The sequence below is a fragment of the Octodon degus genome, unplaced genomic scaffold (genome assembly GCF_000260255.1).
Source record: "Octodon degus isolate 3935 unplaced genomic scaffold, OctDeg1.0 scaffold00286, whole genome shotgun sequence".
NCBI lineage: Eukaryota > Metazoa > Chordata > Mammalia > Rodentia > Octodontidae > Octodon > Octodon degus.
In genome coordinates this window covers 1,048,739-1,074,569 of record NW_004524862.1, presented here as the reverse complement: position 1 = coordinate 1,074,569, position 25,831 = coordinate 1,048,739, and the positions used below count along the sequence as shown (strand labels likewise).

Sequence of the window (25,831 nt, the reverse complement as noted above, 5' to 3'; positions counted from 1 at the left end):
TATCTGAGAGAGGAACAGGAGGGGGCGGCCTGAGTGGGGAAGCTGTCTCTTCCAGGGACTTTTATAGTGTAAAACCATGTGGAGAGGGGCCAGGGAGATGGCTCAGTAGAATAAGCACTTCCCTGCCAAGCTCAAGGGCCTGAGTTCAATCCCCAGTTCTGTAAAAACAAAACAAAACAAAACAAAACAAAAAACAAACAAACAAAAAAAACAACCCATGTAGAGAGAATGGGAACTCACTTAGGTGGATGTGGGGTGAGACAAAACTTTGGTTAACCAATGGGATTACAAGCACCATTGCTCAGGTAAAATTGATTAAATCTGGTACCAAATGGGAAAGCAAGTCATGTAGCAAGTGGGCAAGAATATGGGATCGGGTCTCTTCTTGTTGGGGGTTGGACTAGTGATTCATATGGGCTCTTTCAAGGTGATTGATAGCTATTTAGAATATCAATCCCTGATGCCCATCCCTAGGAAAGTATGTAGCTGTGTTTGCTCTTTTGTCTTGGTCTTGAGATCTGGCCCATATGGGAGTGTCTGTCTCTTCCAAGTTGCAAAGCCTCCTTGTCTTCCGTCTTGTCTCCTTGAGGGCCTGGCCCTGTCTGACTGCCTATAATATTTCTATCTAACTTGGCTGCTTGCAACATTCCCCTCTCTGAAGAAGTAACCTGAACTGCCATTAGAGAAGCATGGGCGATGATCACTCTGGCTTCTTTAAGCTGAAAGGGGTCATAGTTGTTGACCAGCAGTCAGATATATTCTTCAGAGATTCTATCTAAAGGCCCTCAATAGATACCAGGCATTTTTAATCTTGGGTAGACATACAGCTTTGAATCTTTCAGGGCATCCCCACCTTCTTTCTAATTAATTCCTCCACCCAGGCGTCCCTGAGTAGCCCTCTCCAGAGTAGGTGGATGCTCCTCCTTCCAATGATCTCGGTGGGACCTCCAAAATTATACAGGGAGAAAAACTGATCTCGGGTGGGTGACCTCCAAATGATACTGGGAACCTCCAGATGACATAGGGGAAAAATGATCTCCTGACCTGACCTGGACGAGTTCATGTTCTCTAAAACCGATGAATGAACTTTAGGAACAAACGGAGATTATGAGCAGAATATATTTACAGAGGGAAAGAAAGCTCCTGTCCAAGAGAGGGACAGGAGGGGGGCCCAAGTGGGTTGTTCCCCTTTTTTTTTTGAGAGAAGGTCTCACTGTGTAGTACAGGATGACCTTGAATTACTATATAGCACAGGTTGGACTTGAATTCATTACCATACTCTTTTCTCAACCTCTTGAGTACTGGTATTACAGGTGTACATGACCACACCCAGCTTGTTTTCCAGGTGTATCTGTGTTTTGGGTTGGAGTCTATTGCAATATTCTACCACTTCAATTTATTTGGTATGAGAGTTCTTGCCTATTTTGCCTAGCCCTTGCTTTTTTGGCACTTGCCCATATTATTTGTTATGATCCTTAGGCAATCTTAGTCTTGGCATACCAGGAAGCCATACCAGTTGACTAGCACAACTATGTCACCTTGGCTAAAGTGGAACCATCAATAGCAATATCTGCTGAGGCAGATAGCTCAGCAGCATAAGCACCTGCCTGGAAAGTGTAAGGTCCTAAGTTCAATCCCTGGTACCAAAATAATAATAATAATAATAATAATAATAATAACAACAACAACAACAACAATGGCATCAAACACAGCCTAGAAAATGACTAACTGATAAATACTATATGGCACATTTAACCATATTTGTGGTTATACAACAAAATCTAAAACCAACCAGAAAGTTGCATATAGCAAATATGCCCTCAATATGATGATTTTATCCTCAGGGGAGAAAATTTTAAAGGAGTAGGTGGGGAAAGAGAAAAACAGAAGAAGAGGAAGAGATTACAAGCAAAACTGTAGGACAAAGAAAGATTACACAAATTTTGGGAACTGGTGAAGAAGACTGGAGGGAAAGAGGAAAGAAATAAAAAGAACAGAACATCAACAACAAGAAAACTAGAAACAATGTTCACACTCTTATAAAGACAGGGACAAATAATCAGGACAACAAAACAAACCAAAACAACAAAACAAGGGCTAGGGAGATGGCTCAGTGGAATAAGCGCTTCCCTGGCAAGCTCAAAGGCCTGAGTTCAATCCTCGGTTCCACAAAAAAAAAAAAAAAAAAAAAAAAAGAAAAGAAAGAAAGAAAGAAAAGAAAAAGAAAAAAGAAGAGAGGAAGAAAAAAAATATCCACTTTAGGGCATATCTCTGCTATCACTTGTAGACACAGTGGTCAGACAGAGTCTAGTTCCATGTTGATTATTCCCAGCAAGGCAGCTGTACATTTATGATGGGGCAATGGATAACAGAAGCAAGCCTGCACTTTTATTTTTAATTTTAATTTTTTTGTCGGAACCGGGGATTGAACTCAGGCCCTTGAGCTTGCCAGGCAAGCGCTTATTCTCCTGAGCTATCTCCCCTGTCCCAGCTGTCTCCCTGGCCCCAAGCCTGCACTTTTAGTTCTGCTCCAGTTCAGACTTGTTTCTGGTTGTGAGGCTGGAATCCAATTTGGTCAGCCTGCAACATTCAGTGTGCCTCCTGTTGGACTGAACTTGGTTTTGCCTCACCCTGAAGCTGGAAACTGCTAGTTGGATCCATCCTGCAGCTGTTTTGAGTTCTGAGCTTATTTGGCCCCTATCCAACATTGCTGCTGGCTAGTGGCTAACTCCTGGGAACACCTGAACTCAAAAAACTCGCCAGCCATTGCAGTCGGCTGCATCCATATCTCCGTTCCACTGGTGTGTTTCTCCGTGGAGCTCTCTGCATGGCCAGGAGTCACTATACTTCTGCAGCTTCTAGCCACTCCTCCCAGGCAGTGAGAAAGCACAGCTTACCACCTCCTTCTTCTGTATTGAGGTCTCTCTCTTTGATGTCCCAATGGGCTTCAATTCTTGCTTTAGAACCCTGCTAGATCCTGAGGATCCATTTTTCTCCTCTTCCTCACATTACTATATTCCAGCACCTGGGTATCAAATCTCTGACACCAAATCTTGGATTCCTTCTCTTGTGTTTGTCACTCTGTCCTCTTTCCAGAAGTTTGTCATGGCCTTTTACCACTTGCCCAGAGTCCATGATCCACTCTAATTTTTTTCACATTCTACACTTACGTACATTTTAAGACTAATCTCAAAATCATATATTCAGAGCTGGCCAAATAGCTAAGTGGATGAAAGCGCCTGCAAGCAGGCGCTTGAGACTGGGCGTGGTGGCACATGCCTGTAATCCCAGTGCTTGGGAGTCTGTAAACAGGCGGATCACTGTGAGTCCAATCTAGTAGTGAGACCCTGAACACCCTGTAGACCCTTCCCTAAAATACAAAAAAAAAAATCAAAATCACATATTCATACATATATTTCCTTTTGTTGATTTCACCTAAGCTTAAATGTAAGGTGTATTTAACAAAGACTGTAAATAAGTATTTACCATATCTGTTACATGTAACACACAAGAACAGCTTTTGACAGAAATTCATCAACCCCTCCCACAGCTTTTTTTTTTTTTAATAAATACAGGTACAAAAACAATCCCAAACATATTTTTTTCTGAACATATTTTTGATACTACTAGTTGTCCGCACCCACATTGCTTCAAAAATTAACACAATTTGTGACAATATTCATTGTACCTGCTACTTTGAATAATTTCAAACTGCAGTTCTTTCGCTAAGCAGGAAAGACAAGCATGCTGTTTCTGCTCTTTCTTCTTGAGATGTTTACTTTTCAGAAACACATACTTCTGCTGACATCTGACAGTTCTTCCTTATAAACCTAAATCAATGTGGAGTACCCAGGTTCATGTTTATTTTTATTTATTTATTGGTTGATTGATTGCAGAACTGGGGATTGAACTCAGGCCCTTGCACTTGCCAGGCAGGTGCTTAGACTGCTGAGCTATCTCCCTGGCCCTTGAAGTACAACTTTAATGCTATATGAATTTTGCCATTTTGCTAACACTGGTATGCTGCATGCATCTACCACTCCACTGGAATTATTTATTCCATTCATAATAATTTTTGTTATAAGTCTAACTGATGGAGGAGCTTCTGGGTATTTAGTCCACATTCTACTTTCAGGCTATCTATTCTTCATAATTTCTCCTTGGTGGCCCAATAATCATACCTGTCCACCTTGTAAGTGTCACATCATCATCATCTTCAAGGCCCTAGCTAACTATACCATCACCTACTCCTTTTTTTTTTTTTTTTTTTTTTTTTTTTTTGTGGAACCGGGGATTGAGCTCAGATCCTTGCGTTTGCCAGTCAAGCACTTATCCTACTGAGCCATCTCCCCGGCCCCCCACCTACTCCTTTTTGTCTTTCAAGTTCTTCTAATAAGCAAACTTAAACTCCTGTGTAGACTTCCATCTTTTTTTTTTTTTTTTACTTCCCTCTTTGCCTACAGTCTGACACAGCCACCTCAACTTACAGTAACTAATCAATAGTCCATGGTCTGCATCTTATACTGTAACTACTACGAAGACAACAACATCCAATGTCTTAGTTATTATAACTGTCCTACTAACCTCTTTTGAAACTGTCTTGTTGCTATTTCTTTCTCATTAAAATTAATTAAAAAAAATAGTACATTGTGTCCTCCATTAAGGTCACCTTTCCTAAAAGAATAAAGGGGCTCACTCCCCTCTCTCTTTCACCTCCAGTGCTCAGCTCTTCCTTGCTCAGAGTTTCCCAAGAGCATGTACGAATGAATCCAAACAGTAAAGTTGGGTCCTCTGTCAAAAAGCCTGGTGCACAGAGGATCCTAGCAAGTCTCTCAGTTTCCAAAACACTGTTCTAGATTGGGATGCAGGTGATACTTTAATTCTGGCCCTCTTTGCATTTTCCCCAGCCACTATTCTCTTTCTCTTTCATTTGTTATTACTGTTTCTCTGGCCTGTGTCTGTCTCCACAGGAAGCACGCAGGCTCAGGTCTGAGGTGATTGGTAACGGAAACATTGATGCCTGTGCAAATTTAATAAAGGGTCACGGACTTTTTTTGTGTGTCATTATCTCTTGCGTTCTGCCCTGAGTTTCTGTCTTGGACCTGATTTCTCCTCCTTATCTCTCTCTTGTGTCCAGTCTTGGATTCCTGCCAGCATCTAGGACCAGTTCTGCATACCCCTGGATCTCTGGATGGCCCCTACAAGGTACTTGAAGGAAAATTACCAAGCTAGGCCAACTCTTCTGATTTCCTGGCTCGCTGGCCACATAGCCCTGCTGACCACATCCTCCCTCACCTTATTTATACACTTCCTCACCAGATACGTCAGACCTCAAAACCTGTATAGACCCCCATTCTGGCCCTCTGCTTTACCCCCTCTTCTTCTCCCAGGGCTCCTGTCTCACCTCCCCCATACACACTGCTCTTAGAACCATGTACTGCAGCCTGGAGCCTGTAGTCTTTCTTTCTCCTGGTTCTCCAGCTTCTCTTTTGCCCACAGGTGACAGTGCCAACCACAATGCTATCCAGTCGCTGGTGGCCAAGGACCTGGGGGAGTCCGAGGCTAAGGCCCCAAAGCCTTTCTCGGGGATCCCAGCTCTGTGCCCTCTACGCCTTTTCTTATACCGCGGCAGATGGCCGGCAGGTGTCTCTGGCTGAAGGTGACAGGTTCCTACTGCTTCGAAAGACCAATTCGGACTGGTGGTTGGTAAGGCGCCTGGGAGCACCCTCTACCTCTCGACCCATCTTTGTTCCAGCTGCCTACATGACAGAGGAATCCATCCCTTTTCAGAGCCCAACTATTATTACACCCAGCCAACCACTCTGGACTCCTGGTAAGTAAGCCCTAACTTCTCCATCACCTTCCTATCTCCATGAGCTGGGGAATTATTGGGATCCTTTTGTGCTTACCATCTGCTGACCCCTTATCTCCTTGAGTCAACCTCCTGTCATCTCCCATTGCTGCAGAGGTGTCATCCCCATTCCATTGCCTTCTCTCTTAGGTCCAAGCTTTCTAAGTCTTGTGTCATTTTCCACAGGCTTCCTCTAATCTCCTTGAAGACCAAGCCAAAATCACATCTCGGATCACCTATCACCCTCCATTTCTCTGTTTCTAGAACCAAAGCTGTTTCACAGCTCGCTGGAGGCACTGCACCTGTCTCAGACACACCAGGCTACATCTGAGCAGCCTCCCCTTCATCCTAAAATGTGTAGAAGTACCAGTGTTGCCAGTTTGCGGCCCAGCCCCCTGCAGCCCCTCCAGGATGGACCAAGTAGAAAATCCCTCTCTGAGGAAGACACATTGACAGAAACCAATATGGTGAGCTTTTCTTCTGAACATAGTTTTTTTTTTGGGGGGGGGGCACTCAGGATGCCTTCAGGGAAGATCTGGCTTGGCTTGAGGATGAGGGGATCCAACCCACAGCATCCTGAGCCTGACTGCTTTGTTTCAGCAGGCACTTAAACACCTGAGCTAATGGGCAGGCCCCTTCTTCTGAGCATAATAAAAAACAAAAAACTATAGCTGGGGCCAGGGAGATGGCTCAGTGGAATAAGCGCTTCCCTAGCAAGGGCAAGGGTCTGAGTTCAGTCCCTGGTTCTGCAAAAAAAAAACCTATAGCTGACCCCTGTTCTGACAATGCCAAACTGGACCACATTGCTGCCCCAAGGAATTCCCCTGAGGGTGACAAACTTAAATAGGATAACCCTTACTGATCCTGGAGCTGATAAGTGTTACAAAGGGGAATAAATCTGGTAGAGGGTGCCTGAAGTGGTCATTGAAGACACTGAACACCCAGGAAGAAGAGAGGGGCATAAGGCAAACCAAATGAGAAGGGACAGAGAGAAGCTAGAAAAGGAACGTGCTTCAACAGAAAGACTGAAAGAAAGCCAGTGGGCTAGGCTTTTTCTCCCTCCTCCTGACTCTTAGCACAGTACAGGAGGTCTCCTTTGCCCTGTGTAGCTAGCATGGACACAAAATCCCCTCTGGAGGTTTAACTTAAGGCCCTTATCCAGTCCTTCCCCTCTCTCTCCTGCTGGTGGATGGAACACGGCCCTCCCCCTCACACCCCCTGGTGGGGTCTCAGCTGTCTTTCTTGCAGGATGTGAGGGTGGGGCACTCCCCCTTGTGCGAGCACCCCCCCCCCCAGCCTGTTCCCCTTTCCTGCGGCTCCGGGCCGGCCGGTGTTGGTGAGGGCGTGGGGGAGGAGGGAAGTTGGCAACAGGAAGTGAAGAGAAAAGCAAAGACTGTGAGAGAAAAAAATTTTTTTCGTAAAAGCAGCCCAGGGACTGGGGTTTGTCCCCTTGTACCTGAGTCATCCTGTCTAGGAGCTGGTGGTGAGAAAATGGAGGGGGAGAGAGGAAGAGGTGGTATAGGGGAGAGATTGGGGGCGGTATGGCCAGAGTAACCACCTCCTTCTTCCCCCTTTCTGACAGGCAAGACCCCAGCCCCTCATGTCAGAGCCCCCAGTGTACAGTAACTTGGTGGACCTGCGCCGCTGTCCCCGGTCCCCACCCTCAGACCCTGCATGCCCCCTATTGCAGAGGCTGGACGCCTGGGAACAGCACCTAGACCCCAACTCTGGACGCCGCTTCTACATAAACTCACTGACCGGCTGCAAATCCTGGAAGCCTCCACGCCGCAGTCGCATCCAAGACACGGTGAGACCTTCCCTCCTGCCCGTTCCGTGGTCCCCTTAATGTCCTCCTTTCTCCGTTGAACCTCAAGGTAGTTTTCTCTATGGGGCCCTCAGGTCAAAAGAAACAGCCGCTTGTCATAAGGGTGTTGAGAGCAGTTGAAGTGGCATGTGAATGTAGCTCTATCTCCCTCTCCCCGTAACCCAGAACCCTGGCTCCATGGAGGGGACACAGACCCTGAACAGGGACAATGGTGTCCTGCAACCTCAGGCCAAAGGCTTGGGAGCTGACACACGGCCCCTGGAACTGCTTGATTCACAGGTAAGGCCCCCCTCTAACTCCCAAAAATATACAGAAAAAGCTAGCTTTTTACTTTCTCTTTTATGAAAGAACTTCAGCACCCACAACACCCTCTGGCCCTCTCTTTCTATAGCCAGGGACCCCCCCAAATTGAAAGTATCTCTACTTGTTTTTTCAATCCCTTCTCCAGAGTTCACCCTGCCAAGGCCAACGCACCTCCCAGCTTGTCCCCTCAGACCAGCCTCCAGCCTCACAGCGCCCCCGAGATCTGCCGCAGGTCCTGGAAGACCCCCACGTGAGTCTCCCCACCTTTTAAATACCAAAAGCCTCTCCACCCCACCCCCCACCCCTGCTCCTCAAAAACATCTTCCTCTTTCTGGGCATCCTCTTTTGTCCAGCTCCCCCACCCCCAGCTTTAAGGGACCTCACTTCTGGGAGACGCCTTAGGGAAAGTCTTGGCGGCAGTGGGCAGCACAGGGTGGTTTAGGGATATGACTCGTTCCCCTTCCCAGGAAGTGGAAAAGTCGGGTCTGCTCAACGTGACCAAAATTGCCCAAGGGGGGCGCAAGCTTAGGTGAGGAGAGCTGGCCACTGCCCGGGCGGGACAGCTGGACTCCGTGGGGGGAGAGCCCGGGTGTGCGGGAGCGCGCCCCCTACAATGATGTTTTCACCACCGTGGCCTTTCCGACCCGCGCGCTCAGGAAGAACTGGGCCCAGTTGTGGGTGGTGTTGGCGGGTAACAGCTTGGTGTTCTACCGGGAGCCGCCGCCACCGATGGCCCCCTCTTCTGGCTGGGTAAGTGTGAGCCAGGGGTGCGCGAGGGGCGCTGCGGGAAGTAGAGGAACCACCGAGCCCTCCACTTCCTCGAAACCCACACGCGAACGGGAACCCGGGGCGGGAAGCGGGGACAACTTCGCAGCCTCAGTTTCTCCCCTAATGGCCAGGCGCCAGCGGGTAGCCGGCCCGAAAGTAGCGTGGATCTGCGCGGGGCGGCCCTGTCGCACGGCCGCCACCTGTCCAGTCGGCGCCACGTCCTGCACGTGAGTGCCTTCCCGCGCGTCCCCAGGCCTGCCTGCCCCGAGGGCGCGCCCGGGTCTCCCGCATCGCGTGTTTTCACGCTGAGGCTCCAGATCTCTGGGGCACCTCCCCGCGGACTCAAGCTTCTTTGCACCCCTGCAGATCCGCACAGTCCCTGGCCACGAGTTCCTGCTGCAGTCGGACCAGGAGGGAGAGCTGCGAGCCTGGCGCCGCGCGCTGCGGGCGGTCATCGAGCGGCTGGTGGGGAGATGAGTGGGAGACCCGGGAGAAGGGTGGGCGGGCCCCAGGCAGTGTTGTAGGGAGGACCCGTGGGAGTCGGGAGTCTCTGGGTGTAGGAGAGCTAGGACGTAGGACCTCGACAGCAGGACGAGGTCTCCTTGCGTCCAACTGAGTAAAAACTGATTTTGTTCTCTCTCATAACTTTCTACTCGGCCGATCCTGCCTGCCTGGGTGCAGGAGCGGGAGAACCCCCTGGAGCTGCGTCTGTCTGGATCGGGGCCGGCGGAACTGGCGCAGTTGAGCGCTGGGGAGGATGAGGAAGAGGAGTCCGGGCCGGTGTCAAAGCCGCTGCTGCGGTTCAGCGGTCATCGGAGCTCCAGTACGGGGCGGGCTCTGGGACGGCTTGGCCTGGGCCTCGAAGGGCGGTCCGGCGCTCTTCTTGGGCTTGGAACTGCTCTACCCGCCTCCTACAGGTCGGTGTCCCGAAGGCACTGAGCAGAATCGCGTGCGGAACAAACTAAAGCGATTTATTGCCAAGAGACCTCCTTTGCAGAGCCTTCAGGAGCGGGGCCTGCTGCGAGGTGGGTGGGCTGAGAAACAGCTCTAGCCTTATGCCTTTGTGCTGTGCCTATTTCACTGGTATTCCTTGAGCTAGGATCTCACATGTAGTTCAGACTGGCCTGGAGCTCACTATATATCTTAAGCTGACCTCCAACTCACCGAAATCCTCCTGCCTCAGCCTCCCAAGTGTTTTTAGAAGCATTGTTTTAGTGCTTTTCCAATCACTTTCCTGTTCCTGATCTGGGCATCAGCCCATTTCACAGATGAGAAAACTCAAGCTTTACATAGATATATCAGTCTTCTGAGACCTTTGCTTTTTCCATGCCCATTGATTATTTTATTTATTTTTAAAGTTTAGTACAGTATTTCACTACATAGATCAGACTTGTACTAATCCTGCTGTTTTCAGCCTCCCAAGCGCTGAGATTACAGGCATAGGCCACCACACCCAGTTTCAATTGAAATCCCTGCACACCCTAGGGGGCTCGAACCCCTGTCCCTGCATGTGCCTAAGCAGGTGTTTATCTGGCTGGCCCTCCATTGATTGTTGAGGGGCAGGGGGATGTGTTGGCAGAGCTTTTCCCAGTAAGCTGACACTGGCCTCCCACCTCACCCTGCCTTCTCAGATCAGGTATTCGGCTGCCAATTGGAATCACTGTGCCAGCGGGAAGGGGACACCATACCCAGCTTTGTGAGGCTCTGCGTTGCTGCTGTGGATAAAAGAGGTCATTTTCTCAGAGACTCAACAGGCTGCCTCCCTTTCATGGCCCTCCTACCACTGTTTTTCTCTCCTGCGCCCTTAGTGTCCCTCACCACACACACTTTCGAGCAGGGTCCTTATCTGGTCCCTGCCTGGTGTCCTAGGTCTAGATGTTGATGGAATTTACCGGGTGAGCGGAAACTTGGCAGTAGTTCAGAAACTTCGCTTTCTGGTGGACAGAGGTAAGAGAGATTGCGGGTGAATGGTGGTACTAATTACTCCACGCTTCTGATCTAGGGGTGGTTCTGGGTGAGGGGCTGGAGTACCGTTCTGCCTGGAACTTCACACCTTAGATCCTTATGGCTTCTTATACTTGTTGCAGAGCGGGCAGTTACCTCTGATGGGAGATATATGTTCCCAGAACAACCAGGACAAGGTACTCACACGAAAGCAGCCCTAAAACTGCTATCCCCCCTTGATCTCATGGGCTCCCCCGTGTCTTGCTCCTGGAGAACTTGTCCCTATCTCCATTTTGGCTGTCTTTGCCCCTTATGCCCTCTCATGGCTTGCCGGTTTTGACTGCGTTTCTGCCAAGCTTCTGACCTCTCCTGGGTTTCTCTGGCCCATCTCGAGTCCTGAACCTACTGAGCGTCCTTTTCCCTCTAGAAGGTCAACTAGATTTGGACAGTGCTGAATGGGATGACATTCATGTAGTCACTGGAGCCCTGAAGCTTTTTCTCCGTGAGCTGCCCCAGCCTCTGGTGCCCCCACAGCTGCTGCCTCATTTCCGTGCTGCCCTTGGTAAGCCGCACAATATTTTTACATGTGGGATGTGACTAGTGAAGAATAGATTCCCTTCCATACTGGTCAGAGAGCTGGCAAAAACTCATTCTAGCTTCAGTTTTGGGGGGGTTTGTATTTTGTATGTGTGGTTTTCTTTTTTTTGGGGGGGGGAGGGGTTGTTTTTAAGATGGAATCTTGCTACACAGCTCAGGTTGGCTTTGAGCTCACTTTGTAGCCCAGGCTGATCCCAACTGTTCCTCCAGACTCAGCCTCCTGAGAGGAATTTTTTTTTTTTTTTTAAGATAGAGTCCTACTATGTATCCCTGGCTGACCTGAAACTCTCAATCCTCCTATCCTCAACTTTCCATAGTGCTAGTATTACAGGCATGTGCTCTCTGTTTTGGTGAATAGAGGACAGAATTGAAAAGATTCTGAGCCATAAGTGAGCTAAAACTGTTTGCCTTGTATACACAAGGTCCTGGCTTTAATGCCTAGTACCAATAAATAAATAAATAAATAAATAAATAAAGTCTTCCATAGATATGGGAAAAGAGAAATGTGTGATGAATTTACTCATTCTACTAGTTATTCTCTCTCTAGCACTCTCCAGATCAGAGGAGCGCCTGTCTCAAATACAAGAATTAATTGAGTCCATGCCGAAGCCCAATCAGGACACTCTGCGGCACCTCCTGGAGCATCTATGCCGGTAAAGATGACTATACCTCTCTTCTCATGTTGGGGAGGGTACATGGGACATGTGGCAGGGACTCTGCTCAGGTGGGCAGACATAAACACCTAAGCGTAGTGGGCAGGAGACTTTTGTCAAAGCCTTTGCATAGCTTGTTATCAAGTGGGAGATGGGAACCAGCCATGCCCAAAATAAGAAGGAAAATCGCACCTTTCCCTTTCCTCTGCTTTTGCCTCCAATTGGGACAGTGGTAATACTGTTTTAGGCTGAGCTGGGTCTGGGCTCTTCCCTTTCTGAAAAGAGATATTCATTTGTATAAAAGCCTCCCGAGCCAAGGCCTGCCAGGACTTCAGGAGCCATCCCTGAAGTAGGGGCTCCAGCAGTTACTTTCCAGGTTGTATCCCGCAGGAATCCCTACTGGTCTATCTCTATTTCCCTTGAGGCTTTGTCCTTGGTTCCTTCAGCCACAGAGGGAGCACAGAAGGAGCAGTCAGAATTTTGTTAGAGGGGATGGGGAGATGGCTCAATGGAATAAGCGCTTCCTTAGCAAGCACAAGGGCCTGAGTTCAATCCCTGGTTCCGCCAAAAAAAAAAAAAAAAAAAAAAAGAATTTCGTTAGAGTTAAATTGAAGTGGCAGGCTGGGTGTGATGGTACACACCTGTAGTCCTAGTACTCGGGAGGCTGAGGGAGGAGGATGGCAGTGAGTTTGAGGCCAGCCTGAACTGCATAGTGAGACCCTATCTCCAACAGACCAAAACAAAAACAAGTGGCAAGCTGCCACCTTATTTCCTCTTCCCTTGGCCTTTGCCTCCAGGGTGATAGCACACTCAGATAAGAACCGCATGACCCCCCACAACCTGGGGATTGTGTTTGGACCAACCCTGTTTCGGCCAGAGCAGGAAACATCTGATCCGGCTGCTCATGCACTCTACCCGGGGCAGCTGGTCCAGCTGATGCTCACTGACTTCACCAGCCTCTTCCCCTGACTCAGGAAAAGAAGAGGAAACATTTTCTAAGGATCTGTTGGGTGACTTTGGGTGGGGAGCAGGAGGTTTTTTTTTTTTTTTTTTCCCTTTGGACTTTTTGAGACAGGGTCTCACTATGCAGTTCAGGCTAGCCTTGAGCTCACTTTGTAGCCCAGGCTGGTCTCAAACTCACAACGACCCTCCTGCCTCAGCCTCCTGAGTGCCAGGATTACAGGTACACACCACTGTGTCCGGCTAGGATGTTGTTTTAAGAACATTCCTATAAATCCTGTCTCCCAAATGACGTTCTCCATCTTCCTGAGTCTGATGTGAGGGATTAGGATCTGGTAAGGGAATACTCTGAAAAGGGAAGTGAGAGAATGAACCTCTTACTTCTGTTCTTGTTCCTCTCCTGAGATAACACATAAAGCACTTATTTCCGATGCACTTCCTTTATTATGAGGAAACAGTGTCATTATCAAATTCCTTCCCAAAACATACACAGACTAAATATTGCCCCAGCCCTTATATCCCATCCCTGGAGCATCTTATGCAGAGGGCTATGGCTTCTCTCCTGGACTTCTCTGGAGAGATGGAAGCCTTTTAGCAAATGCAGATCTGGTGGACGAGATTCCTTATCCTTCAAGCACTGGAGTTGAGGAATTGCGTCTCCCCAGGTAGGGATCCCAGTAAAACACTCATGTTGCCTACAGCCATGTTGGGAGGCCCAGAGGGTGGTGGGGTGTGTTCAGAGGTATCCCCCTGATCATGGGAAGGGTGAGGACTCAATCCCTGGGCCTCATCCAAAATTGCCACAAAGTCCAGCTGAGTGTTGTCAAGATCAAGAGAGTCCAGAGGGTTATACCCCTGCCCTTCTGGAGGAGGGTACAAGGCAGGACCCCCACCCAGCCGGCCCCCCTCGGGATGGCCACAGCTGGGGTTGGTACCTCCTGCTTTGAGGGGCCCATAACAGGTAGGCAATGGAGGCAGAAGCCGGGGTGGTGCCACTGCCCTATGAGAAGACCTGTTTGCCCCCAATGCAAAATTTTCATGGCATGGTAAAGGGATAGGGTAGGACCCTGACTTGTTATTGGGTAAGTTGGATGTAAATCCAGGTCCATATGTGGGCACTGAGGCTTTGGTAGGGTTTGGGCTAACTTGGGAGCTCCCCAAAAACTTGGGATTCTGGTAGGGAAGTTCCTGGACTGGGACCTCTCCCCTGCCTGCACCCTCCCAGAGCAGCTCCTGCTGAGACTGAACATAGTTACATACTAGTTGGGCTTTGAACTGTCCTGTAGAATGGGCAGGGGAATCCAAATCCAGGCTAGCCCGGGGTTCTGAAGGGAGATAGTCAGGGGGTGGCTGAGGGTAGGAGCCTGACTGAGGATACTGATGGGGAGGAGGCTGGGGATAGTGGGAGAATGGTGGCTGTGGGCATGGGGGCTCCTCACCAGGGTGTGCACTGAGGCACGAGGCCAGTCTTGGGGCATCAGACCCCACTGGGCAACCTTGCTCTGGCTTGACCTGCACTTGCCCATAATGTTCAAGTCGAGGACACTGGCTATATGCTCCACCTGTGACTTTGGGGCCTGGGTACAGCCCAGAGTGGGAAGGGAACTCGCCCCATGTTTCTGGAGTAGGGCCAGGATAGGAGACCTGTTGGGGACAGGGGCTGGGGCTGTAGTTGGTGGGTGGACCAGGCCCAAGAGGCAGAGAACCAGGACCCCTAGTTCCATAGGGCTCAACTGCTGACCCTTCAGTTCCCCCATATCCCAGAGTATCAGCAGATGGGAAGCCCATATAAGGGTTCGTGCCGCTGCCCATAACAGAAGTCCCAACCTCTGGTTCCTCCTGTAGACCTCTAGTATCCATGGCAACATTCTCAGTGATGCTGGGGGGCTGGGGTGAATAGACAGAGGCTGAGAGATGGGGGTCAAAATTTCGTCCTCCTGCTACAGAAGGGGGTGTGTGGACACAGCCCAGGCTCTTGAACCTCTGGACCCTGGCAGGAGGAGGGCGGTCAGCAGCCCGGGCTGGGTCACTGGCCCTCCGAGTGACACCTGCATTAGGGTTGTATCCAGGATACTCAGCTCGGCTTCTCCAAGGAGGTGCAGGAAGACTCCCCATGCGATCCAGGCTGGATGCTGTGGTGGGGGGAGTACCACCTGCCCTGGCTGAAGCATACCTTGCCCGGAGCAGGTAGTGCTGGGCAGGCGTGAGGCCAGGCAGGGAGGACGCCCCATTCTCAGGTGGAGATCCAGGAGGGAAAGGAGAGGCCAGGGAAGAGCGGCGGCTGACAGTATAGGCAGAGCTCATACTGCTCGAGCTGCTGCTTCGGCGGTCAAGAGAGACTGAGGGACCCAGGCGGCGGGGTGCAGGAGTGCCTGAGTGACAGGGAAGAAATGCAGAGTAGTCGGGTCCCCTGAATCTTTCCTTGCCTCCCTCACAGAATAGTCTTGTCCTGGAGCCCTACCTGCTTTATCCCTAACCACTCACTTCTGTTGTTTCTACTTTTCTCTTTCTGTTCTGCTCTGGGTCGTTAGGGATTAAATAAAGGCTGCTGTGGACAGCCATATGGGTTGTACACTGCGCCATTCTAGGGGAGGGCATTCACATCACGTATATTTGCAAATTACAACTTTCTGACAGATGGGAGGAAAAATGCTGTGAGGAAGGGGGACCTTTTTCTGATTGTACAAAGGTGCCATATGGCAGCCCTGAAGGGGTGACTTCCTCCTCCCAATCTCAGGGCAGGTCCAGGCCTCAGCCCAGCAGCACTTCCTCTCCCCGGGTCTCACCGGTTTGGGTCAAACTGGGTAGCTTGAGACCTCGTTGCCCTGCTGGCCGGAGTTGATGCAACTGGTCCAGTCGGAGGTTCTCAAGGCGGCGTAGCGTGGAGAGTCCAGTGCCAGCAAGGCAAGGGCCTTCTTCTAGGCTGGACAGGTCCTCGGTGCTGCCCCCTGCGTTGCCTGTCATTTCCACGCCGCTGTCTGTATTGGCTGCACTGCCTGCTGGGGAGCGGTCACTGCTGCAGGAAGACTGTGCCCCAGGGCTGGGCTGTGGCTTCTGTGAGGAAGATGAGGACTGAGGGTGGCACCCTTGCCCCTCCCCCAAGTCCTGCAGCTTGTTGAGTGGCTGAAGCACGTGTCCCAGTGGGCCCTGGGACTGAAAAGAGCCACAATAAGTGTAGAAAAATCCGAGTAGTGAAAGAGACTGGAACAAACCAGAAGAGAGATGTTTTAGAAGAGCCCAAATGACCAGGCTACTAATTCTTGCTGTCAGTCCTATAGTCTTGGGTCATTTCTTTATGCCTGCGTTTCCTCACCTGAAAATAGGGAGTAAGCTCCTTCCTTATGAAGTTGTCATCAGGAGTATGTGACTGTTTGTACATAAAAGGCTTGGAACAAGCTGAGCATAGTGGTGCATGCCTGTAATCCCGGCACTTGATCGACTGAGGCAGGGGAGTCATTTTGAGTTCAAGGCCAGCCTAAACTACATAGCAAGCCCCTACCTCAAACAAACAAACAAACAAAAACCAAAACCCTAGGAACCATACAGTAAGTGCTAGTGAGAAGTAAGTTTGTTGAGTCAAATAATTCACAACTCTAAAGCCTAAGATTTTGGGTTGGCCAAGGAACAACACTGGGACAAGAGACAGGCATACTGGCCACAGAAGAGCAACTTGCATGGCACAAGACAGGAAGGGGCTAGAAAGCTGTCAGCCATGCAGGCTGGAGAAGCCCAGAGGTGACATGTGCTGGCTCACCATGGCGCCCTCTGGCACAGTCAGTCTGCTCTCTTCCCTGATGGGGCCTCCTTCCCGCTCTCGCTTGGGCTCCACTGTAGAAAGGGATGGTGCCCGGGGCAGAGGCCCATCCCCTCGATGTCGCTTGGTCACATGGGCGTCAGGACCATGCACTGTCTTGACATGTTTTCGCAATGAGCTGGGGTCCGTGTAGCGTTTGGTGCAGCCAGGGAGCTTACACACATATGGCTTCTGCGGAGTGGGGAGAGGAGACAGAGCCAAGGGATCAAAGGGAAAGAATGCAGGAGGAACAGGAGAGGTAACAGTCTGGGAAGAGGGACACAGCATCCAAGGGATTAAGGGGAGTGGGAGTCAAGCATGAGAGGCTTAAGGGAGGATTATGAAAACTGATGACCCAGGCCTAGGGGAGATAAAGGTGGCTGTGGGGCCTCAAATTCTGTGGTTGAAGGGACCAGGCGTCTCCACTAGACCAGGCCTGTTTTAAATTTATCTGGGGCTGGTGAGATAGCTCAGTGGACTACATGCCTGCTTTGGCAAGCACAGGGACCAGTGTTTGATCTCTGGTCCTGCATGCCTGGCTGGCCCCGCCCCTGGGATGCATGGAGCCAGAGAAGGAGTCTGGGCATGGTGACACACGCCTATAATCCCAGCACTGTGGAGGCTGAAAACAGGAGGATCACAAGTCCAAGCTGTGTACCGAGACTGCGTATTGAGATCAAATACATAAAATGCAAATAAATAAATAAATTGGGCCCTGTCTGGTTAATGGTCAGTGACAATGTTTGCTTTCAGAAAGGCTGACTCTGGTTGAATTATGTAAGTGGAGGAACTCACCTCTGGAGTGGGTGGCATGGGATTTCCTATGGGGAACTCTCCCTAATAGGTGGCTTCTCAAGTGGGAAGGATCTCTTAGTTGGGGCATTCACCTCATTGGAATGGGTCCGATTCTGGTGCTTGGCCCGGTCGCTGGCATTGCTGAAGGCTTTACTGCAGCCCTCGTGCTCACACATGTATGGCTTCTCACCCGTGTGTGATCGCAGGTGTGTCTTCAGATTCTCAAGGCGTGAGTATGACTTCCGACACCCTTCAAACTAGGTGACAGATGGGGCAGATGACAGCTCTCAGACAGATGCACATGGAGAGGAAAGCAGCCCTAACCCTCAACAGGGACACAATAAAATACAACTCAACATTGGAGGGCACAGGGGCTCAGGAGAATTCCCAAAATTAGGGGACAAGGGAAGGTTAAGGTAGACGAAGAGAAGGAGCTGGAGGCGCTCTACCATCAGGACTTCGGTGCTGGGAGTACCTTGTGGTCAGGCTGGAGCTCCCTACCTGGGCATCAGACTGGCTGAGAATGGGGTCACCTGGGAAAAGGCTTATGCAAGTGTCTTGTGTCCTTGATACAGGGCTTATCAGAGTGGAAGGCAGAGAGTGCTGGGGACCCACTATCCAGTAAGGGCCCCACAAATGGGTTTTAACTTATTTTAATATCGAGGGGAAAAGATGAACTTTTAGGTTGAAGAAAATGTCTTGATATCAATATGTTCATTTTTAAAAATGACTTATGCAGTCATTAGTAAGAGTTTATTATTGTGGTACTGAGGGTTGAACCCAGGGGCTTTATACTAAGCTACATGCCAATTCCTTTTTATTTTGAGATGGGAGACAGGGTTTTACTAAGTTACTAAGTTTTCCAGGCTAGGTTCAAACTTCTGATCTTCCTGCCTTAGCATCTCAAGAATGCTGGGATTAGAGGTGTGTGCCATCAATCCTGTTGTGTGTGTGGCTTTTTTTTTTTTTTTGAGAAAAGGTCAAGGCTGATCTTGAACTATTCACAATCCTCTTGCCTCAGCCTCTTATTTATTTATTTATTTATTTATTTTTTTGTGTGTGGCCAGCTCAGCCCACCAGGGGGCGGGGCTGGCTGGCATGTGGTGCTGGGGGATTGAACCGTGGTCCCTGTGCTTTGCTAAGCTTGTTCTAAGTAGGTGCTTTAGACCACTAAGCCATCTCACCAGCCCAATTGCCTCAGCCTCTTGAGGATTATTTTTATTTTTATTGTTTTGGCAGAACTGGGGATTGAACTCAGGCCCTTTCTATTCTACTGAGCCATCTCCCAAGCCCCCGAGGATTATTCTTAATATTTCACAAGGCCCAGCATTTTTCTTTTCTTTCTTTTCTTTTTTTGTGGAACAAGGGATTGAACTCAGGCCCTTGCGCTTGCCAGGGAAGCACTTATTCCACTGAGCCATCTCCCTGGCCCCTAGCTCCAGCATTTTAATAGTTGTTTATGGAGAAAGGGAGCTATGAATGGAAAAGTCTGCTTTGGATCCTACCTTGATGGGGAGCCACTTTAAGAAGGAACTTGGCTTGGGAACAGGTGTCTCACCGTGCACTTGTGTGGCTTTTCACCCGTGTGTCTGCGCATGTGCACCACGAGCATGTACTGGGCTTTGAAAGGCCTCAGCTCCCTGGAGCAGCCCCCCCAATGGCACACAAACTCCTTCCGTTCCCCATGGATGTGCTCGCTGTTGATGTGCTGAAGGAGAAAATGCAAAGGCTCTCCATGGTCCCCCATCCCTGCGAACCCAGCATGGAACACCCCCGGTTCTCCTAGTCCTTTCAGCTTTACCTCATGGGGCAAGAAACATATCCTACACCTTGGGGTCTCAACTCTGTAAAGCAAAGCTTCTGAGCTTTTTCTACCCACTACAGTGCTCAACCTCTGACTTCTGTGTCCTCAGACTCCTGCCCTCCGCACACTCCACAATGTCCCACTCAGAGTCTCCTACAGGGTCCAGCCAGCCATTCCTGTTACCCCCTGAGGCTCACGTGCACCAGCTGCTCTTGGGAGTCAAATTCTTGGCTGCAGCCATCCCAGCGGCAGTCAGTCTCATATACAGACTCAGGCTCAGGCTTCTCCTCCCTCTCCAGGTCCTCCCGCCCATCCAGCATCCCCAACAGGGGATCCTAGAGCAGGAGAGGCAATTTTAGGATCACCGCTTTTAGGCTTCCCAGGTCCCTGAAGTAAGGCTGCCACCCGTTCCCTTACCTGTGTGCCTGTTGAGTTGGGGCTGGACATATCCCCTTCCAAGGGTTCTTCCTGGCACTTGCCAACCAGCAAGTTCAATTCTGACTTCAGCTTCCCCAGGGAAGAGGTGAAAATGTGAAGGAGGCAGAAGCGGAACCCAGCCAGGTCTTTCTGTCCCTAGTGCCCCACCCTGGTTGTGGAAGGAACTTCCTTTCAACCCGTACCAGTAGATGGACTGGGCGATAGATGAGCTCTCATCAGGAAGAGTCTGAGTCAGTCCCAAGAAGCAAACCCCCAGCACCCATGCCTCTAGTTTTCTGGGACTGAAAACTTCTGTGTCTCCTGAACTCCCTAGCCCTTTCTCCTGCAAAGTCCACAGCCATTTAGGCTGAGCTAGAGGAAATCAGATAGCAAAATAGGGACTCTCACCTGGCAAGTTGGGAGGAGGGGTCCCCGGGACTGAGGGTGTGGCAGCATCCCAACCCGGGTGGAGTCATGAGGACCACAGGGCTGGACCCCAAAGGAAGGTGAGGTCCCTTTCTGGTGATTCATCTGGGGTGGGAATCCCAGAGATGGGCTGAGGAGAAAGGTGACAATTAGTGAAACCTATGAGAAGGTGTCAGGAAACCTTGGACTCTCTGGGGAGCTTCTGGAAGACTTGATATGAGGCTTGGCTGAGGCAGTCCCAGGGAAGGTCTGAGGAGAGTGTCACTGCCTTTGAAGTGATAAGGAGGCAAACTGGGTGGGGGCTTTGGCAGCCTTAAGGCTTTTAATAGGCTTCAGTAGGGAGTTTAGGGGCTTCTAAGCTGGGGCTGCCTGCACCTCATGGTGCCAATGGAGAGATGGCCATAGGAGCCTCCTGGTGATGTGCAGCGGGAGTTGATGAAGGCCACAAGGGAGCTGGGCGAGGTGCGGATGACTGTCTGCAGGTCCAGGCTGGCATCTGACAGAGGTGAGATGGAAAGTGCCCGCTTCTTGGTCAGCTTGACTGCACTCCGGGGAGGCGGAAAGAGCGGCCCTGGAGCAGAACACACAGGAGATATGATAAAGGATCATGTCACTATGCACCCATCCTATGGGTCTGGACTCTAGCAACAAATGATACTTGACTACGCCTTGCCCTTCTGATCTCATCTGTGGCCTCTACATTATTCTCTGCCTCTTACATCACTGAGCCTTTCCTTCTCCAAGTTAAATCCCTTCCCTCCCACTTTCTTCTTCACAACAAATCCCTGAGGGACAGAGATGAAAGAGGAGTCGCTTGAAGCCTCACCCTCAGTGCAGCTGTTGGTTTCTCTGGCTGGCCCATAACTGTGGGGGCTGGACATGAGGTTGGCCTGATGGCAGAAGGGTAGACCAGACAGTCCTAGAAAAGAGAGATGGCTGGGGGATGGAATTGGGGAGACCTAGCCCTCACCTTGAAACCTCAGGTATGACCTGATCCCAAAACCCAAGGCTGTATGATGTGAGACCTCAAATCCTCTTCTAGATGGGAACCAGCTTGGGGTAGGAAAGGAGTTGTGCGAGAGATCTGCCAAATCCTCAAAACCCAGGGACTGATAAATGTATTACTGACCTTCTGTCCCCATGCCAGGGGTCCCTTGACTGGGGAGAGGTCGGAGACAGCACGGCTCGCCATAGCTACTGACTGGTGGTGGGGTCATGGAGTTGAACATGGCTTCTCAGAGGAGTGTATGCGGATACTGCAGGAGGGGACAGCAAGTCTCCAAGTCAGAAAGATGGAGGGAAATAGGGAAGACCAGGTGCCAATCTAAGGCACAGAATCCTGGCCATTGTGTCCCCTGTGCCACCAGCCTCTCTAGGACATCAGTTGTGGCAGTCAAGTTGCAAAGACCACCACTCCATCAGAGAAAGAGCAAACACCTCAAAGAGGTAGAAGCAGTCTTGGGTCTTTTGTTCTGTTTGGTACTGAGAATTGAACCCAGGACCTTCATAATGGACTGTGTCCTCAGCTTTGTGCGCACAGTTTAAAAAAAAAATTATATATATATATATATATATATATATATATATATATAGATAGATAGATAGATAGATAGATACGGTTTCACTAAGTTGTCCAGGTTGGGCTTGAACTTGTGCTCCTCCTGCCTCATCCTGAGTGCTAGGACTACAGGAACAGGACACCACGTTCAGCCAGACTTGGGAGGGCTTTCTAGGACCTGGGAGGAGCTTTGCCTAGCTGGTTTGTGTGTGAGGGTGTGTATGCATATGTGTGTAGAGAGATACGTGAACAGGCCTCATGAGCCAATAGTGATTTCAGGCAATTCGGGTGCCATGGGCCTTCTACTTCTTGCACTGACCGTGGACTGGCTACGAGGAAGAGTGTGCTGGGCAAACCTTAACGAAGGGTCTGACTTGGCGCCCTGGCCTCTCAGTGTGAGCTCCTGTTCCTTCCTCTCGCCCCAGCCTAGGAAAAGCCCATCTGCAATCTCTTCCATTTTCGGCAGAGGGAGCCCTCACCACAGTCCAGACTGAGGCTGGTGGGGCCGGGAGGGAGCCAAAAGGATTTATCTGTCCTCTCTTCTTTCAGACCAAAAGAAAAAAAGTGTGTGGTTTCGGAGGGGAGCCTCTGGGACTATCGGTAGAAAGCATAGAAACTGATATCATTCGGGGGTGGTTTAGTTCTCGGTCCACCTGACCCTTTTAGTCTCTGTTTTAAGGGAACAGGAAAAGGACAGTAGGGAATGAAAAAGTTACCATCCACAAGAAAGGAGTAGAGGAAAAGGTGCTGCTCTTCTCTACTCAAACTCGAGTCTGTGCTCCATCCCGGATTTTCCGGTCTCCCGGGAATGAGGGTGGGGTGGGGTGGGGCGGGGTGGGGTGGAGAAGGACCGGGAGCGGGCCGGCCGGCCGGCGGTGGGTGATCCCGGGACGCTGGGGTTTAGGATGAGGGCGGGGTAAAATGGGGAGCAGAACCGTACCCTACGAGCCTCACATCCTGGGCTATCCGCTCTTAAGTCCTCCTTTTCCACCGAGATCTGGACCCCGCATCCAAGACCTCCCAGCTCGACCTTGGCACTAATATGAGGGGTGTCACAGCTGGCTGGCAGCTGGATGGGGGGCACTCCTCCCACCTTCTTCCTCTATGACTCACGCGGGGGAAGGAGGACTTGCACACGACCCCCCCCAAGCATTAGAGACTCCCCCAAACGTGCATACTGTTACCATGCTGTCCCGCAACCCGGCCGCCGCGAGGAGCGATGGAAGTGGGGAGACTTCCCTCTTCTACGCGTGCCACAGCCCACCCACGTCTCCCCTTCACACCAGTAAAAGGAAAATGTCGCTAACTTTTCCAGTTTCAGTGAACTTTTTCTGGGGATGGGTAAGAGTGCAAGCGGGATGAAGCAGGAGGGCCTAAGGGTTCCTCAGTCCGAGGCCTGAGTCATCTTTGGTGTCTTCCTATTTTCTAGAGTTCTCCGGTACCCCCGCTCCCCAACTCCCAGAAGCCAGCCCCGCCCCCTCTCCCGGTCCCGCCTTCCCCGCCCCCGTGCCTTCTCGGCCCACCCAAGTCGCCGCCGCAGGCTCTGGCTGCAGACAGCTCCGCTTCCCCCGCCCGCCCCGGGAGCCCAGTCAAGCGAGCAGCAGTGGGGGGGGGGTGAGGGGTAGGGCACATTCTTCCCTCCTCCTCCTCCTGCTCTCAGCGCACCCAGAAAATAGGCAGTGGCGCCTTGGGGGGTTCTGTTGGAAAGCAGGGGGTCTATATGGTGGGGTGCAAAGAATTCAGAAACTATAGGGAGAATGCGTGGGTGAAAAAAAATAAGGTGCACATGAGAAGGAGGAAGACACCTTAGGTTCCTGGGTATCCCAGCCAGCTTCCTAAGGGTTAACACCTCCAGACCCCCGGGAACCCCCTAGTGACGTCAAGGGCGGGGTCTGAGTCTCCGCACGGGGATGCCGCGGAGATAATGGGGGGGGGTCTCTGGACTCCGCCCCCTAGGGAAAACTACCCTCATTTCGGTCCTTACGTCTCCCCCAGGAAGCCTCCCAGCCTCCTACCTCCACTGGGTGGAAAGTTATCCCATAAAGACCCCAGTTCTCCAGTCCCCTAAGCCTCTCGTCTCTACGGGGTCCCCTTTCCCTAATTCTGTCCCCAAAGCTAGCTGCTCAGGGCTGATTGTTTCGGGGTCATGGGGCCTGAAAGAAGCTTCAGAGAGGGGAGCAAGGGCAGGCATGGTGGTCTGAGCCAGAGGAGGGGCCTCGGGCTCCAGCTCCCGTTTGGGCGGGGGCCAACGGGGATACACAGGCTGACTGTGGTCCCTCTCAGCCCAGTAGGGGTCTCCCTGCGGCTGGCTGCAGCCGCCCTGGTGGTCCTGAGGTCAGAGGATCAAGACAAGGTCTCCCAGCTCCTCTTTAACGCTCTGTCCTTGGGACTCAGGCGTCCACAATTCCTAGAAGTTTTTTTCTAAGGCCTAACCTGCACCTTGGACAGCCTCTCTCCGGCCCTTTTCCTAGTCCCGAGTGCACTTCTTTCCCTTAAATGTGCAAGCAACCGCGGGCACATCTGTCACGAGACAGGTCAGGGGTCCGAGCCCAATCGGCCTCCAGTGATGTTACTGCTTTTCACACTACACATCCAGTTCCCATCCCACCTAGAATCCCCCCTTAGTGGTAGGTCCCCTCCATTCAGCCACTGACGTCTTCCTGACCTACGTCAAGAGACGCACCTGGATCCCTTTCTACTACACAGACCTCCAGCGGGCCATCCCAATAGCCTCTTCATCCCAACTGCAGGCAAAGGAGATGTTCTAATTTGTAGAAGTGGGGACAGACAAAGAGACCCAGGATTGCCTGAGACAGACACACAGACTGTCAGAAGAAAAAGAAGAGATACAAGAAAGGAGTCACAAGTGAAAAAATTCTCCAAACTTTCTACTGTCTCGCCCATTGTCTACCGCCCCACTCTTCCTGAGCCCCAGGTCACCCTCAGGGCTGGGATGAACCCCGCTCAGCGGAGCATCCCCTCTGGCCCCCTCCCCCACCACTCCCAGGTGGTCCCCCGCCCGCCCCCCTTCTCACCTCCGTCTGGGCGCTGGGCTCGGGATGCGCGGTCCAGGGCTGGAGTCTGGGCTGGGGGGTGTGCAGTGGGGAGGGGGGGCGGACAGGGCCGCGGCAAGCAGCCTCAGTGCCACCCACCCCCCCCAACCTGGCCCCCAGCCCTCCCGCCGGCCCAGCCCGCCGGGCCGCAAGCCGGGACCACCCGCGAGAAGCGCAAACTTTTTTTTCCTTTTGCAAAAACTTTTTCTCGCTCTGGCCGCTTGGCGCGCCGCTGCTCTTCCCGCTCGCCCCTTACCTCCCTCCTATTTCCCTCCCAGTGGCCGTACTGGAAGACGAGGTGGGGTGGCTGAAAGCGAGAGAGGGGGTGCCGGGCTTATTGCACCCCCAGGACCCCCAGGATCCACCCCCTCCCTTGAGGGACTCTATACTGCCTCCCCCCCCAACACGCTGTGTTGGTGGGCAGTAAATCCCGGAATGGAATTTTCTGGATCGGCCATCCTCGAAGAGGCCCTAAACCAGAGACAGCAAAGCATCCGGGAAAGTACTTCGGGGCGAGGAAAGGAGAAAGAGAAGTTCACCCGAGAAAGAACACTGAAGGTAGGGTCATCGATTTTTGTGGGGATTGACTGAGCTTCCATCACTATCTGGCTTATTGACCAGCCTCTCACTTTGGGTGGACTTTGGGGTGGGAAAGAGTGGGGGTTTGGACCAACTGGATTCAGGAGTTGGTGGCTGTGAAGGAAGGTTAGGGGTACAGATAGCATAAAAGAGAGGCAAAGTGACTAAAGCTCCGAGTAGTGTTGACAGGGTCACTAAGAAGCCGGGGGTCCAAAACACCTTTCCCGCGAAACCAGCTCTTTCTAAAGACGGGCCACCTCCGCACCTCTCGGCTGCCCTCTTTCTACTCTTTAAGGCATTTTGCTCCCTCTGCTGGCCATCCTCGCACATGACATCTTCTTAGAGTCTGACCGCAGACCAGGAAGCTGAAGAGGTAACCCTGCCTGAGAGGTTCCCCGCTAAATCTCAGTTAGGACCCTAGGGAGGGGAAAGCATGAGCCCAAAAAGCAGAGGGATGCACCCAAGGAGGCTGCTAGAGGCCAAAGATAGTGCGGGAGGGGGTACA

General features: G+C 51.2%; 2 protein-coding genes across 6 annotated transcripts in view; one reads left to right on the top strand and one right to left on the bottom strand.

Moving 5' to 3' along the window:
- Arhgap9 (Rho GTPase activating protein 9) overlaps nucleotides 1-13,036 on the top strand; it is a 24,115-nt gene extending 11,079 nt beyond the window's left edge. Inside the window, exons 2-19 of one of the 5 annotated variants that reach the window (XM_023707285.1) lie at nucleotides 5,138-5,205; nucleotides 5,500-5,833; nucleotides 6,116-6,318; nucleotides 7,542-7,658; nucleotides 7,842-7,955; nucleotides 8,125-8,229; nucleotides 8,447-8,508; nucleotides 8,636-8,729; nucleotides 8,879-8,974; nucleotides 9,114-9,212; nucleotides 9,429-9,570; nucleotides 9,665-9,772; nucleotides 10,379-10,477; nucleotides 10,617-10,694; nucleotides 10,835-10,888; nucleotides 11,119-11,253; nucleotides 11,836-11,941; nucleotides 12,739-13,036. In XM_023707285.1, the coding sequence (XP_023563053.1) occupies nucleotides 5,138-5,205; nucleotides 5,500-5,833; nucleotides 6,116-6,318; nucleotides 7,542-7,658; nucleotides 7,842-7,955; nucleotides 8,125-8,229; nucleotides 8,447-8,508; nucleotides 8,636-8,729; nucleotides 8,879-8,974; nucleotides 9,114-9,212; nucleotides 9,429-9,570; nucleotides 9,665-9,772; nucleotides 10,379-10,477; nucleotides 10,617-10,694; nucleotides 10,835-10,888; nucleotides 11,119-11,253; nucleotides 11,836-11,941; nucleotides 12,739-12,910 (2,186 nt within the window). In that variant the 3' untranslated portion in view covers nucleotides 12,911-13,036. Of the gene's footprint in view, nucleotides 1-5,137; nucleotides 5,206-5,499; nucleotides 5,834-6,115; nucleotides 6,319-7,253; nucleotides 7,335-7,433; nucleotides 7,659-7,841; nucleotides 7,956-8,124; nucleotides 8,230-8,446; nucleotides 8,509-8,635; nucleotides 8,730-8,878; nucleotides 8,975-9,113; nucleotides 9,213-9,428; nucleotides 9,571-9,664; nucleotides 9,773-10,378; nucleotides 10,478-10,616; nucleotides 10,695-10,834; nucleotides 10,889-11,118; nucleotides 11,254-11,835; nucleotides 11,942-12,245; nucleotides 12,348-12,738 lie in introns of those variants that run through there. The other 4 variants (XM_023707287.1, XM_023707286.1, XM_023707289.1 and 1 more) reach the window with 4 other exon arrangements.
- Nucleotides 13,037-13,330: 294 nt separating this feature from the next.
- On the bottom strand, nucleotides 13,331-24,805 carry Gli1 (GLI family zinc finger 1). Its single transcript, XM_004647000.2, has 12 exons — nucleotides 24,730-24,805; nucleotides 21,266-21,392; nucleotides 20,963-21,055; nucleotides 20,512-20,707; nucleotides 20,119-20,266; nucleotides 19,711-19,800; nucleotides 19,491-19,628; nucleotides 19,048-19,197; nucleotides 17,582-17,746; nucleotides 16,656-16,886; nucleotides 15,688-15,955; nucleotides 13,331-15,273 (listed from the first exon to the last, which is right to left on the bottom strand). Exons 2-12 carry the CDS (start codon nucleotides 21,363-21,365, stop codon nucleotides 13,532-13,534), a joined length of 3,321 nt encoding a protein of 1,106 aa, XP_004647057.1. The 5' UTR covers nucleotides 21,366-21,392; nucleotides 24,730-24,805; the 3' UTR covers nucleotides 13,331-13,531.
- Nucleotides 24,806-25,831: the final 1,026 nt, after the last annotated feature.

Excerpts from the sequence above, each read along its gene's own strand:
- Gli1 (XM_004647000.2), bottom strand. The coding sequence starts at position 21,365 with ATGTTCAACTCCATGACCCCACCACCAGTCAGTAGCTATGGCGAGCCG. Across the intron at positions 17,747-19,047 it reads AAAAGCCACACAAGTGCACG|TTTGAAGGGTGTCGGAAGTC; the intron begins GTGAGACACCTG and ends TCTGTCACCTAG. Across the intron at positions 15,956-16,655 it reads CTGTGCCAGAGGGCGCCATG|AAGCCACAGCCCAGCCCTGG; the intron begins GTGAGCCAGCAC and ends TCTTCCTCACAG.